Source organism: Macrotis lagotis, chromosome 7 (genome assembly GCF_037893015.1).
Source record: "Macrotis lagotis isolate mMagLag1 chromosome 7, bilby.v1.9.chrom.fasta, whole genome shotgun sequence".
NCBI lineage: Eukaryota > Metazoa > Chordata > Mammalia > Peramelemorphia > Peramelidae > Macrotis > Macrotis lagotis.
The window spans coordinates 108,567,672-108,588,568 of NC_133664.1; the positions used below are offsets into that span (position 1 = coordinate 108,567,672).

The following is a 20,897-nucleotide window of genomic DNA, read 5'->3' on the forward strand; positions in this document are numbered from 1 at the left end:
CCTTAGTAAGCTTGCTTTCATTTTTAAAGTTTTAAGGGACTTTGATATCAAACTCAGGTGATCTGGACCCTAACATACTGGCACATATATATGATTACTGTGTTCTTTATCAATGTTGAAGGATCTTGGAGATTCTATTTCTTGGTTATCTATTATACTAATTAGGTACTTTTATTGTATTTCTGGTTCAGTCTCTGTCATAGGGCTAGAGAAGGAAGTTAGTTTAGTGGGGGGAAAAATCCCACCAAAATTCTAGAATATAATAACAAAAGAGATGGTGAATGTTAATCAAAGATAGTGGTGATTAAAAAGAGCCACCATCATTTCATAATGAACAAAATATTAATCAAACATTAATAAATTCACAATTAATATGTGCCAGGAATACAAAAAAAAAAAAACCCCGAAACTCAGTCTCTGCCCACAGAGCCTACATTTTAATGGAAGAGACATCACATACAAAATTGATACAGACTAGATAGAAAATAGCCTTAAAAGGGAAAATTGGCAACTGGTGGGGACTGGAAAAAGCATCCTGTAGTTTGTAATACTTGATTTGAGCCTTGAAGGAAACCAAGGATCTCAGAAAGTAGCAATAAGAAGGGAGACCATTCTAGGGATTGTTGGTGAAAAGATGCAGAGATGAGATAGATGTTCTTTGTGAGAAACTTCCCAAGTAGGTGGTATGGCTGGACCTGAGAGTTGCATGGAGTGGAAAATAATGTTCTAGAGAGCACTTGAAAGGTAGGAAGGGGTTGGACTGTGAACAATTTTAAATGCCAATTGGATGACTTTATATTTGAACCTAGAGGTAGTAAGAAGTAATTTGGGCAGACCTATACTTCAGGAAAATCCATGATAGGATGGATTAGAGTAGGGGGTAGATTAGAAAGTTTTTCCAGAATGATCTCATTTCTTTATTTTTTTATAATTTTAACTTTTGTTCTTAAGACATGGAAATGTTAATTTTGGCAGAATAGCAGTAAGTTTCTTATGCTTTTCTTGTAGAAAAGATGATAAATGAGATCCAGAGAATATAGTTTATTTGGGTGAATTTAGAAGGAAGGAAATGGTCATTCTAAAAGAATGTCATTGATGATTGGATGACACTTTGACAGAAATCTGGGCCCAGCCCTTGTCTGTGTGTATCTGTGTCTCTTTGTGTAGGCGTAAAGACTTATTTAGGGGCATCAAGTTAGGATGGCCAGGAGTCTCCAGGAGGAGGTAGCCAGCAAAGAGGGAAAAGTAAAATAATGCTGTGGTTCTCCTGAAATATAGTTAAGAAAAACTTAGAGAATTTTTTAAAAAGTGGAATGAGCTGCCTTACAAAGTAGTGAAGTTACCCACACCAGATGACCGCTCTGGTAGGAGGGTGAGATATTATAGAGGAGATTGTCTTTCAGGTATGAATTGGAATAGATGGCTTTGGAGTTCCTTCTCACTGAAGTTCTGTGATTCTGTTTTGTTTTATAATCATTTGAAATGCAACTTAAGAGCTAGAAGGGACTGGATTAATTGGTACAATTTTATTTTTATCAATGAGATAATAGGGAAAATAGATTAAGTATTTTACTTCTTGCCACATTTGGGTAGATTTTGACCCTAGGACCTGAGATTCCTTTTTTTCCCCCCAGGCAATGGGATTAAGTATTAAAATGTCTGATGTCTGAGGTCATATTTGTACTCAGGTCCTTTTGACTCTAGGGCCAGTGCTCTATCCACTGTGCTACCTAGCTGTCCCCTGGGGCCTGAGATTCTTGATTCCTCATCTGATATCCTCTACTTCAATCCTTTTTTGGTCTACCACAAATCTCTTCAAGTATTTTCTGGTTACTGAGTTCAGGTGTTTTTTTTTTTATGACATTCAAAACTTTATACCCTATGTACTTGACTTTTTTAACCCCATTCTTCTCAAACCAAAGCTGCCTCCTTTTTCATCCTTTTTTTGTTGTTGAGTGTAATATTGGAATAATCATTGCCTTATTGTCCAGAGCAAAGTTAGATTTGGTCATCCAGTGAGGTAGGGCAGGATTCATTTCATTGACTCATCTGCAACCCTGGAGCAAAACCTGTTTAAATTTTTTTTTCTCCTGAATCTTCTAAGTGTTTTGTAGTATCCTGTTTCTGATCCGTTGCCTGAGTAGTTTTGTTATTGCTTGAATCTGCCCACAAGAACCAAGCCAGTGACCTGTGTTAGAAATGATAGACACTTAGAGACAGATGAAATCATAATTGGATAGATATGTTTGACATTCTGTACAATGGGATTGTAGTTTCTAAGAGTTGAGGTCGGCTGCAGATTCACTATCAGTGTTTAGGGCTGCTCCTTATGGAAATTCTAGAATACTGTACTTACTGATGATATTCTTGAATCAGAGATTTAGTCCTGGTTTTGTTTCTTGCTGTAGCTATTTGAGAATAGTTGTAGTAGCTTTGAAGATGCTCATGTAGATAAGTGGCTATTGATAGCATTTTGAATATGCTTTACTATAGCTTCGAAAAAGGAGAAGTTTACAATATCCTAATTTGGTTCTCTCTAATGAAAATTTGGATTAATTGACCAGCTTTTAGGTTGTAGCTTTTTAAATTTTCACAAAGAATCATATTTTCTCTTCATAGGGTGAGAAGATTTTTTACTTGATAAAGCCAACAGATGAAAATTTAGCACTCTATGAATCCTGGAGTTCATCTGTCACTCAAAGTGAAGTATACTTTGGTGAAAAAGTGGATAAATGCTACAAGTGTGTTGTGAAGCAAGGGCATACCCTGTTTGTTCCAACAGGTAAGTGTTTTTCCCCTCTCCACAGTTATTTATAGTTATTCAAGCAAAGAGTCTTTCCATTTTTATAATGACAGGAGTAAAATTGCCTCTTGTTGCCCCAACCCAAAGTTTGCCCCAGTGTCCTGCTGAGGGCTCTACATAGAATGCACATTCAATTCTGGAGCTGGGATGTCCCCCAACTCTGACTAGTCCTAGTCCTGCAGAGAAAAATTAGGGTTGTTATATTTACATTACACCAGTTGCCAAAACCCCAAGATGGACATGGGATTGGTCACTGGTCTCACCCATGTAGTTAGGAGCAGGTGGGTGAGTTTGGAACATGGCATGGTGCTTCGTGTGGCTTTCTGACTTGGACGGTGGTGCTTAGTATTGTGGTGGCTCTTTGCAGTTACAGAACACAAAGAAATATGTAACTCTGGCTTTTATGTCTCTGCCCACCTTCTTTTTAGAGGAGGGGTATTGGATGCCTTGAACAGGAAGCATTTAGAAGAGATGAATGTAGACCAAACCTGATTCTCCATCTCTTCTTGGTCTTCTCTGCTGTTTTCAGGCTCAGATGGAATGTGGACAATGGTCATCACAGGGGATAACAAGGTGGAGATTTGGGGGAGAAGAAGGATATTGTGGAAAAGGAAGCATATGACCCATCCCAGCTCATTGATGGTTTTTGTAAATTTGACTTCAGTGTTGGGGGGCCTAAAGTCTGACTTAAGATCACTCAGATCTTAATCCAGCTAGAGCAAAGGAAGGCTGCCAAAGGAGAATCTGTAAAAGAGGATCCTGGGCTGTTAGTGATCACAGATAACTTCTAGTTCTGTCCTAGAAAGCACATTGGATGGGAAACAAGGAGGCCTCTGTTCTAATCTTGACTCCTCCTAGTTAGATGTGTAGCTGTGGAGAAGTCACATCTTGTATCTTAGAGCATTGGGTGTAGTTGGAAGGAGTCTGAAGACCCAGGTCCTGGGCTTGGGTCCACTCCTTACTAGCTGCATATCCCTGGCCAAGTTAGAATGATGTGCTTTCTTCTGACTTCTTTTCTAACTCATACTGTGCAGTTCTCCTTGAACCCCAGTTTTTCATATCTTAACACATGAGCACTGAACTAAATGACTAACGTACTTGTGTAATTTCTCAATACTTACAGTCCTCTCTAACAAGCCTTGACTCCCTAGTTATAAGCTGTTTTTGTTTTCAACTGGACAGTCTTGGACTGGTGGCCAGCCCCTTTAGGAAAGCCCTCAACTCCCTCAGCTTGTCCTCACTGCATCCCATCTAGGAGCTCCCCTCTCTCCCAGCATCTGTGGGGCTCCTCTGTCCACAGCCCGTGTTTGTTGAGCTCCCAAGCACTCTGCCTGGATTCCTGTCTTAGATCTTCTGTGTGTATATCTTTGATCTCATCACATTATAAGAGTCTTGAGAACAGGGTCTATGTTGAAATTATTGTGGTGTCATGAGGCCTGGCCTAGTGCCCATGCTATTGCAGACATTTGATACATATTTAGTGGCCAGTCACTGCTTGGGGTGACCTGGTATATAAAGAGAATTGGGCAGTAGTGACTGCCATGGTCACACTAATTCTCTAGCAGCCACTCTGTTGCTTTTTGGCTTTCTTGGTCTAAGTATGGACAAACCCTTTTCCCCTTAATCAAAGATGATGTTTTTCAGGAGGACCTTTAAAGTAACATAAAAATAAGACAAAATATAGGTGCACAGACTAACAGATTATAGAACAAAAATTTATAGAGCAGACTTAATTCATCTAGCCACAGAATGGTTTTGGCATATATTAGGTATAATCCAGGTTTGATGTTGCAATGAAATGAAGCATTTGGCCATTCAGGTTTAATAAAAAGAGGTTTGTTTAGCCATAACATAGAAAGGATATTCACAAAAGAAAATACTATAACTTTTAGCTTGGGTAGGCATCTGACAGTTGTCCACTCACATCATCCCCCCCCCCCCCAATCTCCCTTTAGAAACATGTTTGGTCAGCTAGGCAAGATTACTTTCATGCTCTTCAGTTACTCATTGGGTCTGAAGGGCACTTATGGGACTAGGAAACCAGGAATGCCATATTAGTATGTTTAGAGACTTTGGTCTAGTCTTTAGAGCAGATAGTTTGGTTCCTTAAAGCTTAATTCATTTCACTTTTGTCCAAGGACTAACCATCAAACTCACCCATACTTTTCCTAATTCAATTGCCAGTTCTACTTGGTATCCTTTTAGAAGGACAATTTACCAGAACAGAGTCATCATCATTTGATAATATTCATTATGTAATAGTATTCATAGAGATAGTTTATTTTCAAATAATGTTAAACTATAATAACAGTAATAAATGTCCTCCAATACTAACTGAAAGTTCATGAAGGTAATTTTCTTCACAGAGTCTTTGCCCTGCCTAGTAGTGCCTTTAAGTATCTGTGTGTCTTTTGTCTCTTTTCTCTGAATATAGGAATATTGAGCTCTGCAGCCAGTATTTGAGGAGCGCAGTGTTATTCTTTAAAATGTTTTTTTGAGCTGTAGCTGTATATTTGTGACTCATCAGTTCATTATCATGTTCCTTTCCCCCACAGACTTCTCATATCCTTGTTAAACTTCCCCAGTTCCTTCTGTATGATGAAGTTACCATTTGCTCTCCTTTCTCAGTGTGCCGTCCAAAATCTAGACTGTAAGACTGGGGCACAATATTGCTCTGCTATGATAAGCTTTTAGAGTTTAGTGGGGCTATTCAGTCCCTTGTTCTGGTGGCCAGATTTCTCAAATGCCATCTGAGGTTATATTAGGTTTTTAGAGAATACATCATGCTTTTGAATTGTTGACCTTATGTTCTTCTAATATACTTTAATATAACTATAAGCAAGGTATGGGTCATAGTTTCAGTATTTGAGCACTGGTCAAATTATAGTAGATCAGCCAGTTAGCAGTTCCCTAAGTCTGGTGTAATTGTAGAATATCTGGAGGAGAGTGTGGTGTAAAAGGATTGGGAATGTAGCAAGAGGCCACATTGTGAAGAGTTTAGATACTAGAGGAGTTTATATTTAATCTTCAGATAATAAGGAGCCATGAAGAGTTCATCAGTTAGTGATTGACAGGTCAGATCTGCACCTTAGGAAAATCATTTTGATGGTTGTCTAGAGGATAAATTGGAGTGAAGAAAAATTTTAGACAGGTTAATCAAATAAGAGTCTACTGTAATAGTCTGGGTGAGAGATGCTGTGGTTGTGGGAAGAAATGATATGATTTGGAAACTTATTAAATAGGTGAGTGACATCAAATTTGCACACCTGGATGCTTGGAGGGTACCAGTGCCCTCCACAGTAATAGGGAGGTTCATAAGAATTCATATGTTCATTTTTGAATTTTATCTTAGATTTATTGATTTTGAGATTCTTTTAAGACCTCTAGTTGGAGAGGCTTAAGTGGTCATGGGTGATAGCTAGGACTAGAATGTAGGAGACAGACCAAGGCTGACTAAGTAGATTTGAATATTATCTTCATAGCGATAATAACTGAATCTGTGGAAATTGATACAGTCATCAAATGAAAGATCATCAAGAGGAAGGAGAAGAGGGCATATAGCAGAGCTTTGGGATGGACTGGCAGGCAGTTCTCAATTGATATTTCATGACATGAATGTTGAATTATCAAAGATGACTGAGGAGTGTTTTATAAAAGAGAGGATAGTCAGGAAAACTCAAAGGGGGAATCAGCATCCATTAAGAGAGAATGGGTAGTAGAATGGTTGAGAGCAAGATTTCCTCACCTTTTTGTATTGTGGACCCTTTTAGCAATCTGGTGAAGCCTATGAACACTTTCTCAGAATTCTGTTTGTTCCTTCATGCATAATTGAAAGAAATTCTGAATTTCAACTGGAGAGGAGTAGAAATTAAAAGGTCATTTTTTTCCCCCATCCAAGTTAATGGACTCCCTTAAAAATTATCCATGGACTTACTGAAGGTCTGTGGGTTATAGATTAAGAATTTTAGTTTAGACCAGCTAGGTGGCGCAGTGGGTAGAGCACCGGCCCTGGAGTCAGGAAGACCTGAGTTCTAATCCAGCCTCAGACACTTAATAATAGCCTAGCTGTGTGACCTTGGGCAAGTCACTTAACCCCATTGCCTTAAATAAATAAAATTAAAGAAAAAAAGAATTCTGGTTTAGAAAGAGATTTTTGTTTGTTTTATATTTTAGGATTTTGGAAGGCAAATGGGGTTAAGTGGCTTGCCCAAGGCCACACAGCTAGGTAATTATTAAGTGTCTGAGCCTGGATTTGAACCCAGGTACTCCTGACTCCAGGGCCGGTGCTTTATCCACTGCACCACCAAGCTGCCCCAAAGGAGATTGGCACTGCTTTACCTCTATGGCAAAGGAAAGTATACTGTATGCTTCCCAAGTAACAGCCCTGTGGGGATTCAGGATTGGTTCTTTAGTGGATCTGAAGTCTTAATGTCCTTCATTGTTGTTTTCCTTTATAAGACATTGTGTAAATTGTTCTTTTGAGCCTTCTTCCATCATTCTACATTATCATTTCATACAAGTTATCCTAAATTTCTTGAAATTTTCAGATAATTTATTAATTACCTACTATGTGTAAAGCCTCACTAGACCCCAGAATGACATAATCCCTCTTCCAAAGGAGCTTTCATTCCAGTGAAAGAAGAAAGCACAGATAGATTGTATAAATATGAAGTGAATTTATAGCATACAAAGTAGTCAAATACAACATGTTTTAGAAAGGGATAGATAGCCCTAGTGGTTGGGGGATCAGAAGATGCTTGTTATTTTTCTTAAAGAAGATTTGGAAATCTTTGAGGCAGTTCAAAGTCACATGTCATGAAGAGACTATTTTGGCTGAATCATAGAATATAGAAGAGGGATGGGTAAGAAAGTGTTCAGTGAAATTGGTAAGGTAGATTGGGGCCTCATTGTAAAGGGCTTTAAAACTGAATAAAGGAGTATTTATACTTTATCCTAGAGACAGCAGGAAGCCATTGGAATTTAGTAAGTAGATGAGTTATGTGATCAGATCTTCACTTAAGAAAATTGATTTGGTAGCAGTTTGTAGAAGATACTGTAGTGATGAGAGAAACTTGAGATTAGAGACCAGTGATAGTGTTATTGCTGTTATGTAGGTGAAAGTAGATGTGCAAATAGAAATAGTAGCTCATATGGGAGGGAAGGTAGACCCAGCAGAATTTGACATGTAAGGCTGAGAATGATGTTTAGATTATGGATCCTAGGAGATGGGAAGGATGGTGATGCTTTTAAATGGAAGTGAGTAAATGTAGAAGAGGGGAAGCTTTGGGGTGAATAAAAATGAGCTCCAGTTTTGAGCATATAGACAATTATGATCTAAAAGAGACCTTAAAGGTTGCAGAGAAGGAAACTGAGGTCCTTTAGAAGTTAAATGATTGCCTAGGACCACATAGCTAGTCAGTACCTGTGGTAGAATTTGGGTATGTTTTCCTGACTCCTAAGTCCAGCTCTCTTTCTACTTATGTGGCACAATTTGTTTAGCCATTCCCCAATTGATTGGCACCCTCTTTTTTTCTTGTTCTTTGCTAACACAAAAATACTGCCATTACTACTTTTGTATACATACAAAATTTCTCTCCGTCTTTGTCCTTCTTGGATTGACTCTAAAACTAAGTTTTTCTATATTAAATGTTCATAATTGTTTAATATGTGTAATTATTGCATTATTATAATTATTTTAAAATTTGAATGCTAACTATTTCCTCATTATAATATAATTACTTTATTTTATTTTGTTTTTGTTTTTGCAAGTCAGTGGGGTTGTGACTTGCCCAAGGTCACACAGCTAGGTAATTGTTATGTGTCTGAGGTCAAATTTGAACTCAGGTCCTCCGCACTCCAGGACTTTCCAATACTTCCCAAGTATACTCATTTATACTCATTTACTACACTACGCCACCTAGCTGCCCCCAATATTATTGCTTTAAAAAGTTAGATTCACTTTTTATAATTTCAATTTTTCTAGAATTTTTTCAGGTATAGAAGAATACCTGTGGGGGCAGCTAGGTGGTGCAGTGGATAAAGCACCGGCCCTGAAGTCAGGAGTACCTGGGTTCAAATCCGGTCTCAGACACTTAATAATTACCGCTGTGTGGCCTTGGGCAAGCCACTTTAACCCCCTTTGCCTTGCAAAAACCTAAAAAAAAAAAAAAGGAATACCTGTGGAACCATATCCTGGGTGGAGCTACTTCTTCCCCCACCTGGGGAATTAAAACATTTCAGGACCATCTTGAGGTCTTAGAATTACCATTCTAGTTGTACCTGGAGCTATTATAGCCAACTTTATGCTTTCCTCATTTCATAAGATATTTACTTGACCCTAAGTATAGTCTTTTAAGCTACAATAATTTGTATTTAAAAAATAAAATCCCTTCAATTCTATTTGGACCTTTATAATAATTATTTTTCATTAAGTGCATCATTTACATTTTACATTTAACAGACTGTGTTTTTGGCATGTTACATAAGGGTATTCTTGTCTGTTAACTATTGATAATTACATATTTACTGATTGATCTTACTTTGCTTCAGACTGATCTGTCTTGTTATTTTAGGGTGGATTCATGCTGTGCTCACATCTCAGGACTGTATGGCTTTTGGAGGGAATTTTCTGCACAACCTTAATATTGGCATGCAACTCAGGTTGGTTTTGCTAATATTTAAAAGATTATATTTTTTCCTTTCTCAAGTAGGATGTTCGTAAAGCTTTTAAAAAAAGATAACCATCCGGCATATGTTAAAGTATTATTACTGGAGAACAGAATCTGGGACTAAATAGGAAATTTTTCTAGACTTTTAAAAATTAATTAAACAATTTTGTCTGGAGCAGATCTCAATCAGGTCTTCAAGGAAAAATTAATATCAAGAGTTGAGAAAATTAAGAACTTGCCAAATTTAAATACCTTTAAACCATTCCCGTGTTCTGTTTTGGGAGTTATTGAATGAGCAAGACAATTTAAAGGTTGGCCAGACTCAAGTGTGCAACATGCTGCTGAAAAGAGCAACCAGAAGTCAGGATTGTTGCCCGAACACCTATTTTAGTTGTTGCCCAGCATGTGGAGCTGTTTTCTAAACATATTGTTTTTATTTATTACAGTGGAATCCTGATAAAATTCCATCTGTTAAAAGATCACACATTGGGTTTGTATCCTAGTTTTATGAAGTCCACCTTTTTCCTTACAAGTGCAACAGTCAAACCTGATAAGTCCATTAACCTGGATAAGATCACAGTTTAGTCTTATCTAAATGTGGTCTTGTTAAGGTTTGACTGTACAGTACTTTGTCTTGTACCTCATGGCCTGCCTATTTTATTTTTCTTAACATTGTATCAGTTGGGTAAATATATATCTAGTTTTAATATTAATTATAATTAATTAATTATAATTCCTTAAATATTATTCATTTAGGTGTTACGAGATGGAGAAAAGACTAAAAACACCTGATCTTTTCAAATTCCCTTTCTTTGAAGCCATATGTTGGTTTGTAGCCAAAAATCTACTGGAAACTTTGAAAGGTAACTATTTCTTTGTGAAACCAATGTGCTAAATGCTACTTGTGGTGAATAGAAAACTTTTCAAAAGCTAACCTTTAGATTTTTCAAGGCAATGGGGTTAAGTGGCTTGCCCAAGGCCACACGGCTAGGTAATTATTAAGTGTCTGAGACTGGATTTGAACCCAGGTACTCCTGACTCCAAGGCCGGTGCTCTATCCACTGCGCCACCTAGCTGCCCCAAAAAAGCTAACCTTTTTAAAAATTGTTTCTTCCCCAGATTTATTTCGAGGTCAGTTTTTTAAGTTAGTGGAAAAAAAATTTATTGTGATGTCCTGAAAACCAGAAAATATTTTTTAACTTTGCAATATTAAAAGTGATTATTTCATGCTTTGTATTTTATCATCTAGAGCAACTGTTCTTAATTTAATTCTTATTAGTTTAAGATAATTTCATTTTCTGTAGTGTAGTATTAAAGTTTTAGTATGTCCAATTTAATTTTTTTATCTAACTTCATCATTCAAGTTGTAAAACTTTAAATGATGATAATGAATATATTCTAAACCAGAAATTATTAATTCCTATAGAAATACTAATTGAAACTAAATATGTATTGAATTGAATTGAAATGAATTCAAACTAATTGAAAGTAGACAAGACAAAATAAATATTTTGGTGCTTTATCTTACCATAATCATTTAACAGGAATAAAAAAATAACATTCTAGAATATTTTACATGCTGTAAAATTATAAAACTCGGGGCGGCTAGGTGATGTAGTGGATAGAGCACCGGCCTTGGAGTCAGGAGTACCTGGGTTCAAATCCAGTCTCAGACACTTAATAATTACCTAGCCGTGTGGCCTTGGGCAAGCCACTTAACCCCATTGCCTTGCAAAAACCTAAAAAAAAAATTATAAAAATCTAACCATGCATTATTTTCCTGTTTCCTTTGTGCATGTACTTTGGGCAGGGGAGAGGAGTACAGCAGTCTGTTTTATGGGCAGTAGAGCAAATATGGTGAGGAGCCCAAATCATCAGATTGACTGGCTTGACTTTATAAAGAAAACATAAGACTATTGTAGCATTAGTGTCAAAGTTAAAAAAAATTTATACCTTTGCCTTCTTGGTGTAATTGGTATGTTTATCAGGAATTTATCAAGATTATATCTTAACATAGCTTCTTCAGTTATGTTGCAGTGACATCATCTGTCTGATCTAGAAAGACCATTAGAAAAAAAATTTTTCAAGCCTTGTTTTCACACACAGCTAAGTTGTAGTCTATATCTGAGAACGAATTTTAAAATAAACCAATAAAAGTTGCTTTTAGCCAGTCTTTAACTTTCACATTGGTGTTCAGAATGGTTTTGCTCTATCCTTGAGTTGCCTTACATCCTGTTTCTGCTTTTCCTACTCCATCCATGCCAGCTTGACTAGTGGCCTACTAGGTACATACTATTTTAAGATATCAATATTTTTGTACTCATTTAAAAATGTCTAAATATTTATAATTATATAAAATTTATTTAATAAATATGAGAGATGTTATATTATCAAACACTGCTGGGGAGAAAAAATAAGACAGTGAATATGGGAACCTGTTGATACTATATTGTTATTATATTCTTTAAAAAATAAGTTGTATATGATGGAAGCTTGTGTTTACTGTGCAGCACTTTTTCTGTTCCTTGCATATGTAATTATGCATGTAAGTATTCATGTTTGTTGATGTATGTCAGACTCATAATTTAAAAAAAAAGAAAAGTAAAAATGAGTATACCATGAAATAAAGTATGTTCAACATACCTCAGTGAGAGTCTAAGTTCCATGGATCTTTAGAGAATTCAGAGCTTCTTAGAAGAAGTAGATATTAAAGGGGAGAGACAATTTTGGAAAAGATTATGATGATGAAGAATGAGTGACATGGAAGAGGAAACATGTGGGGTCCTTTTAGAAAATAGCGATTTGTGCTTTTTTCCAAATGAGCATCCAGCCTTTAGTTTCCTAAGCATTCTTTTTATTTTACATTTTTTGAAATGTTTTATTGGTGTTTAGCATCATTATTATTTCCCAATAGTGCTCCTTTTCTTTTCCCCCTACAGTAGCTAAATAAACCAATCTGCTCCTACATCAGCCCAGCCAGCTTTTGCAATCTTCTACACCTATTGTCCTTCCTTCTCTTGGGAATATTTTTGTCTTATGTCCTCTGGAACCAGGCTTGAACCTTGCAGTAATCTTAAATTGAATTTAATCTTTTAGTATAGTTTTAATTTTTTTTTTTTTTTTTTTTTTTTTTTTTTTAGTTTTTGCAAGGCAGTGGGGTTAAGTGGCTTGCCCAAGGCCACATGGCTAGGTAATTATTAAGTATCTGAGGCTGGATTTGAATTCAGGTACTCCTGACTCCAAGGCCAGTGCTCTATCCACTACACCACTTAGCCACCCCCAGTATAGTTTTAATTTGCATTCATTGTATATTATTTTCTTGGTTCTCCTTTCTTTGTTCTGCTTCACTCTATACAAGTGCCATCTTATTTCTCTTAAATCTTTATATATGTAATTTCTTTATGTATAGTACTACTTTTTATTTATCATTTTAAAATTTTATTTGTACATTACTAAAATAGTCTTTTTGTAAGAGTAAACATAATCTCCCCCCCAAAATAAAAAAACTTCATGTGAAATAAAGTGAAAGAAAGAAAAAAAATGTGTTTCAATCTGTATCCTGATACCATCTGCTCTGTCTCTGTGGTGAATTGCATTCTTTATGATAAGTCCATCAGAGAAGTTACTTCCATAGTTAATGTTGCTGATTGTAATTCCCTCCATCCATTTCTCCCCACTACCAGTTATTATATTTTTTTTCTCTCTTTTCACTCTGTCCCTCACCAAAAGTGCTTTTGACAGCCGAGTGGCACAGTGGACAGAGCACTGGTCCTGGGGCCAAGAGGCCCCAAGCCTACATCCCACCTCAGAGACCCAGCAACCACACATCCTCATGGTCCTGGACAGGCCATCCAATTCCCCCACCTTGCAAAAAGTAAAAAAGAAAATGAATTACATCTGACTATTCTTTCCCATGATCTACCCTCTTCTCTGTCCCCTACCTCCCCCCCTTCCTCCTGTCCCCTTTCTCCCATCCCCTTTCTCTCCTTTTTCTTCTAGATTTCTATGCCCTATTAAGTATATATGTTGTTTCCTTTCCGAGCCATTTGTCATGAAAATGAAGGCTCCCTCATTCCCTCTCACCTTCCTCCCTTACATACTATTTCAAAAACTATTTCTTGACTCTTACATGAAATATCTTAGTCTATTCTACCTCTCCTTTCCTTTCTCCCAGGACATTTCCTTTTCACTCATTGACTCCATTTAAAAAATATATCTTCAAATTCAGCTCTCCCCTGTGCTTCATCTATAAAAGCTCCTTAGGACTACCTGCTCTATTAAATGAGAAGGTGCATACGAGTATTATCGGTATCATCTTTCCATGCAGGAATACACGCAGTTCATCATCATGAGGTCCCTCATAATTTACCCTTCTTCACTCTCTATGCTTCATCTGAGTCCTGTACTTGAAGATCAAACTTTCTGTTCAGCTCTGGTCATTTCAACAGGAACATTTGAAATTTCTGTTTCATTGAAAGTCCATCTTTTCCCCTGGAAGAGAGGATGTTCAGTTTTGCTGGGTAGTTGATTCTCGGTTGTATTCCAAGCTCTTTTGCCTTCTGGAACATTATATTCTAAGCCCTTATGAGCCCTTAATGTAGTTGCTGCTAAGTCATGGTTAATCCTGACTGCAGCTCCACAATATTTGAATTATGTCCTTTTGGCTGCTTGTAGTATTTTTCTCTTTGACTTGGGTATTCTGGAACTTGGCTATAATATTTCTTGGGGTTATTTTTTTTTTTTTGGATCTCTTTCAGTAGGAGATCAGTGGATTTCTATTTCTATTTTTGCCCTCTGCTTCTAGGATATCAGGACAATTTTCCTGTAGAAATTCTTTAAAAATGAAATCAAGGTTCTTTTCCTGATCATGACTTTCAAGTAGACCAATAATTTTGAAGTGTGTCTCCTGGATCTGTTTTCCAGATCAGTTGTTTTTTCACTGAGATAGTTCACATTTTCTTCTAGTTTTTCATTCTTTCGATACTGTTTTATTGTGTCTTGATTCCTTGCAGTCATCAGCTTCCTTTAACTCCATTCTATATTTGAAGGATTTGTTTTCTTCAGAGAGAGAGAGCTTTCTTATCTCCTTTTCTATCTGGCCAATTCTGCTTTTTAAGGTATCTTTCTCATTAACTTATTGAACTGTTTTTTTCCATTTTACCAAACTAATTTTTAGTATGATATTTTCTTCAGTATTTGTTTGGATCTCCTGGACTAAGCTGTTGATTTGTTTTTCATGTTTTTCCTGCATCTCCCTCATTTCTCTTCCCAATTTTTTCTCTACCTCCATTGCTTGATTTTCAAAATCTTTTTTGAGCTCTGAAATAGCCTGAGAACAACTCCTATATTTCTTGGAGGATTTAGCTGCAGAAAACTGGAACTTTCTCATCTTCTGATGCGTGTTTTGATCTTCCATGGAATCAAAGTAATTGTCTATGGTCAGGTTCCTTTTTTTTTTTCTCTTTACTCATTTTCCCAGTCTGTGCCTGGTTTAGGGTGCTTCCTGAGCTTTTGAGTATTATTGGGACACCCCCCGCAAAGACCCCAGTTCGTTCAAGGTCTTATGTGAGCCTCTGATTGCTCTCCTGCCTGTGCTCTGGTCTGTGGATGGCCATGGGGGCCCCCAGACTGGGATTAGAGTTGGAATATGGACAAAACAGAAGAGTCCTGTCCCAGGGCCAGAGGAGAGACCATGACAGTCTCCTCTACCCCCTTAGTGCTCCAGAAGCAGCTGCCAGGTAGCCCTGTGCACCTGCTTCCATTTCCTGGGCTCTGGGCTGCGCTGAGGGCCACAGCTGTGCTGAGGGCCATGCTGGCTCCCGCTCACTCTGGCAGAGGTTTCCCCACGGATCTTTCAAGTTGTGCTTGGTGTTCCCTGGGTTGCCAGGTCAGGGAAGCTGTGATCCAGGCATATAGGTGTCCAATGGACTGTTCCCGGAATACTGGAGATCCTTCGCTCCAGTGCAGTAATCCTGGCTGTGTTGCTGCCCTCCTCCACCCTTGTGGAACAGAGCTTTCCCATGATTTTCTAGGTTACCTTGGGCTGGAGAATTGCCTCACTGTATCTTTCTGTGGGTTCTGTCTCTCAAAAATTTAATTAGAGCCATAATTTTAAGGTCTTTGGAATATTTTTGAGAGAGCTCCTAGGAGAAGCTGTTGTCACACCACCATCTTGGCTTCAGCTCTAGGTATAGTACAATTTAGATCACTGCCACTGTTATTTAGTGATCTTCCAAATGTTGTCTAGGTTCTTTTGTTTATTATTTTTTTGATTCCACAAAAAAATTTTTTTTAGTCACTAGTTTGTTTCTTAACCACTTAAACTATTATGTCCTATAAAATACCTAAATTGCTGCCTTTGTTCCTTTTATTTTCAGAATTGAGAGAAGATGGTTTCCAGCCCCAAAATTATTTAGTTCAGGGAGTCAAGGCATTGCATACTGCTTTAAAATTCTGGATGAAAAAAGAAGTAAGCCATTTTCTTTGTAGTTCTAATGATTATTTCTTTATTAACTAAATTGCTTAAGGTATGAACACCTTAGGTGTGAATCTTCCACAGAACTTGGGTGGGTTAGTGGAGGAGAAAAGTCAGCCTTTATTGATAAACATTTTACTCTTTGTCATAGTCATATATATATATATATATATATATATATATATATATATATATATATGGTAATTTGTGCTTTTGTTTAAGGAATTTAAGGTATGTCTTAGATCTGCATCTGAAATCAACCTTTGTTCACTGAATCACTGAATTTGAGAATGGAAAGGAGTGGGGAGAACCTCATTTGCTATAATAACAACCTTCTAGTAGTGATCATCTACAAGAAAAGAATTTCCACAATAACAGCCTTCTAGTAACTTCTGTATGAAGACCTGCAGGAGGGAGAATCATGATAGTGGGGGGAAAGCAATCCATATACATTTTTGACATAGTTTAGAATAGAAATGTTAAACCTCCAGCTTGAGCTCTAGTAGCAGAAGTAGATAGGATGTCCTTCAAGTATGAGTTTGCTATGATGGTCACTAAAATGAAATATTATGGTATATAGGGATAGATTAATACATGTATAATTTGAAACCCCTTGGATTGAAATTTCCAGCTTAACATTTATCAAAGATTGATTCTTCAAAAATACCTTCAAAAATACTTGGAAGGATAAACCCTCATTGGGGTAGGATTGTGATTGGCAGGTTACCCTTCCAGGGATCCTCTACCAATGAGCAAAGGATCATCCTCTTTACTAGTGAGCCATCTATCAGCCTGTTTATTGCATACAGACAGTTCTTGCTTTAGTATATATTGTTGTAGGCTGGGACAGGATAGCACAGTATTCTTTCACATTTCTGTTATTTGACTTTATGTAAAGTGAGAACTGTCTGTACCATGTTTCAATTCAGTATATATTTGTTAAATACCTACTATACATACACCACCACATTAGAAACTAGGAGAATAAACATAAAAAGAAAAATGGTCTTTACCATCAAGGAACTTATATTAATGTTTATGGGCAGCAGGAAAGGAGATAATTAATAGAGAAGGAGAGAGAGAGAAAATATTCACATGTAGAGAGGCTGGTCTTGGCAGAGGTTAATTAATTAAATTTTGAGGTGTGAAGATGAAGCTCATAAAAAAAGTTGCCCCTATTTTCTCAATAAAGTAGGAAACAAAGTCTTTGGATGAGAGGAAGGCGTGAAAGAGAATTGAAGAGAGTAGTTTGGAAATAGTCACTGGAAAAGATTCAATCGAGGGAGAATTAAAAGGTACTTGTAGAAAGCAGTATGGGCCCAATCAAGATTAAATTTCTTACATTAATAAGTGATCTAATACATTAGTTGCATGTGTTTGCATTAGTTTCTGCTATTCTGATTGTTAATAAATAGCAGAAAGTGATATTACTTCACTTTAAAAAGTTAGAAAAAAAATTTAAGGTAACTAAGTTTAATTATTGAAAATTTCAGGCACTGGAGGGTTCCAAAATATCAACTTATTTAATTGTACTCACCAAAATGAATGAACATTGAGAAATATTATAGACATTATGGTGTTTTTAATTCCAGATGACTGTTTAATATTGAGTTTCTGCTCTTCACATTCAAATACAACAAAAACAGTTCAACTTATCAGTGTCATAAGTCTACTCAGTCTGATACTGATGATGGCTAATCAAATCCCTCCTTAAAATTTGATGGGCCTAGTTGATGGTGGCTTATCACTTGTTCCTCCTTGTTGATGTAACCTATTCAAATGTGATCTAGTTTGCCTTAAAACTATTAAATAATTGCTGTATTAATTTCATTAAGAGTCAGAACAGATTCACATGTTAATGTCATTCTTGCTGACTTATTTTTTTTTATTACAAAATTATATTTTTTCAGTTGTGCTGCTTTAACATCCAATGATCTGGAGTGTGGCAAACTGGCATAGGCTGTTCCTTACTTTTGAGCACCCCCCCCATGTTGGTCTCTTAGAATCCCTGGCTTCCCATATTCACCTGAGTAACTGTAACTGTTCACATGAAACCCTTCCTGAACTATCCAGTGCTTCCTCCTTTCTGAAAGTACCTTATGACCATGGGCAAGCTCCTTAGCCTTTATGAGCCTGAGTTCTTCATCTGTAAAATGAGGTGAACTAGATGATTTCTAAGCTCAGATCATTTCATCGTGATTACCAAAGTCTCCAAAGAATTTGAATTACTTTTTCACCTAAAGGGCAATGGAAATACTCTTGGTGGACATATGCTACCAAAGAACTGCATGCGCAAGTAGTATTACACAAATAAGAGGTGAATAGTGATGTACTCTGAGTGAGTGAGCAGAAATAGACAAACAGCCTGTGCATTTACTTCATTGGGTACCAATACCAAGGGTAATTAGAGGAAGGACCTCAAGCAAATTGAATTCATACACATTTGAAAAGTTAAATAGAAATGTGATAATAATATAAGGTTTTATGTCCCAGAATATTTTATGATGAAACAGTACATAAAGTTTATCAATATTAAATATCAAATAAATTATGTTCAAAGTGAATTTTTTATATGGCATTCGATATTAGCTATGAAAATTAGAGAAATGATGCAGGTAAAAAGATTTTACTGAAAGGTGAGAGGAAATATTTCTTTTTTGTTTGAATGAATAATTGAGTGGTTTTTCTTATTTAGACATGGAAATATGAAGGTGGCTAAATGATTGCCATTTATATAGCACTTAAAAATTTTCATAGTGTTTTACATACAGCATTTTGTTTTATCCTCATAATATCCCAGAAAGGTAGATATTACAAGTATTATTACCCCCTTTTTATCTTAACTCAAAGAAATTAAATTACTTCCCTGTTATCCCCCAAATTAAGATTGGAGTCTGGATTTGAAGCCGGATCTTTCTGACTTCAAACCCAGTACTTTATTACTGTCTACCTCTCTTATGCTGACTGGATTGCAAACATTTATTAAGTATGTAAACTCTGCTTAGATAATAATCTGCTACCATAACTCAAATAGTTCTTTTCTATTGGTGAGCTATCTTTTGAAATTTGGTATTTATTGAGGAGGGAGAAAAAGGACAAGTTTCCTCTATTACTCATATTTGAAGAACTAGGTTATTTCAGTATATATATCCCAAAACTTGTGTGACTTGAAATAAAAATTAAGTTTATTAATATCTTCTTGTTGTCATTAAAATTTTAGACAAATGATTTTAGTAGAGTTTTGTTTTTAAATACAATAGAACTTTGCTATAAGTTTTCAGTTAACTACAATATAGAATTCAATGACTCCATGTCAGAAATCAGAGTACCTAGTTAATAGATTGATTTCATCAGTTGCATGAACCCTTACTAAGAAAGTCCAGTGTATATTCATATGGTCTTGGAAGGCTTTAAGTAAGGCTCTTTGAGATGATCTCAAGGAGATGGGTACTACAATACCTAGTATACATTTGAAGAAACTGAAGTTCAAAAAGTAACTTTAGTACTTAGTCACTTAAACTGATTTGCTCCTAATCATATCACCAGTAAGTAAAAGTGAACTTTTCTGATGTCCAAAGGCAAGCTCTCTCTATCTTACCATGTTGCTTCCTATTCCATAGAAATATAAACTTAGAAAATGAGTTAAGTTATCCTTATTTAAGATAAAGTTAACAATGATAGCTCTTTAATATTTACAAAGTACTTTGCTTACAATGATCCTGTGAGATAGATAGTATGACTGTTATTATCATCATTTTACAGAAGAAGAAATCAATACTTGCAGAAGTAAAATTTCCTTGCTCATAGTCATAGCTAACATGTAAAAACCAGTTACTGCTTTTTATATCAAATCATATTGTTTATTTAGATGTAATTTAGATAAGGCAGAATGTGAGTATATTAAATATTTAATTTGCCTGGGTACTTTTAAGAAATGTTAACGTTTATTTTTGTTTGTTTGTCTTTGTTTATATATAGCTTGTATCAGAACATGCCTTTGAAATTCCAGACAATGTTCGACCAGGACATCTTATTAAAGAACTTTCTAAAGTAATTCGTTCAATAGAGGTAAGAATAGAAACAGTTCCCTAAATGAATATTAAAGGTATGAATTTTTTGAAGCAGATAGTTTTAATATTAAAAAAAAAACTTTGGGAAAGCATTTCATGCTTTAGATAATGGTAAAAGACTGATCCAAGTTTTTAATTTCAGAAAATTTTAGAGTAATTTGGGGACATTGTAATGAAATTGTCTTTCTTTTTTTTACAAGGCAGTGAGGTTAAGTGACTTGCCCAAGGTCACACGGCTAGGTAACTGTTAAGTGTCTGAGGCCGGATTTGAATTCAGGTCCTCCTGACTCCAGGGCTAGTGCTCTATCCACTTCACCACCTAGCTGCCCTTGCAATTGTGTTTTTAATTGGGTTCACTAGGAAGCATACCTTTGGGCATATTCAACGAAGGAGGAAAAGACATTTTCAGGGTGGCTAGTGGCATAGTGGATAAAGCACCGACCTTGGAATCAGGAGTACCTGGGTTCAAATCTGGTCTCAGACACTTAATAATTACTTAGCCGTGTGGCCTTGGGCAAGCCACTTAACCCCATTTGCCTTGCAAAAACTTAAAAAAAAAAAAAAGAAGACATTTTCAGTACAGTTTTAAGTATAGGCCTAAAATCAGAGAGCCTTGAACAGTTTTCTTGCATAACTGATTATAGTTCCTAAGAGATTTAACAAAGGATTGGCAACTAGAGAGTTAGCACAAATGTAACTGAGGGGTTTAGTTAGCAAAGAAATTTGGAGAAATAAATCTTAATCAGAATTTAGCAGGACAAAATTTTATAAAATGATGGATATATAGGTCATTGAAGTAGAGAGTATTAGAGAAACTTGTTGAGCGAGTACCCTTTGTTGAATAACCATAAAGTCAAATTTAGTTTAAATTTGATTAAACA

At 36.2% G+C, this 20,897-nt stretch overlaps 1 protein-coding gene across 1 annotated transcript in view; it reads left to right on the plus strand.

Annotated features, from left to right (window-relative positions):
• KDM7A (lysine demethylase 7A) overlaps positions 1-20,897 on the plus strand; it is a 115,644-nt gene that overhangs the window by 59,795 nt on the left and 34,952 nt on the right. Inside the window, exons 7-11 of the mRNA XM_074193560.1 lie at positions 2,620-2,782; positions 9,376-9,463; positions 10,228-10,334; positions 15,849-15,940; positions 19,925-20,014. Of these exons, the coding sequence (XP_074049661.1) occupies positions 2,620-2,782; positions 9,376-9,463; positions 10,228-10,334; positions 15,849-15,940; positions 19,925-20,014 (540 nt within the window). The remainder of the gene's footprint in view (positions 1-2,619; positions 2,783-9,375; positions 9,464-10,227; positions 10,335-15,848; positions 15,941-19,924; positions 20,015-20,897) is intronic.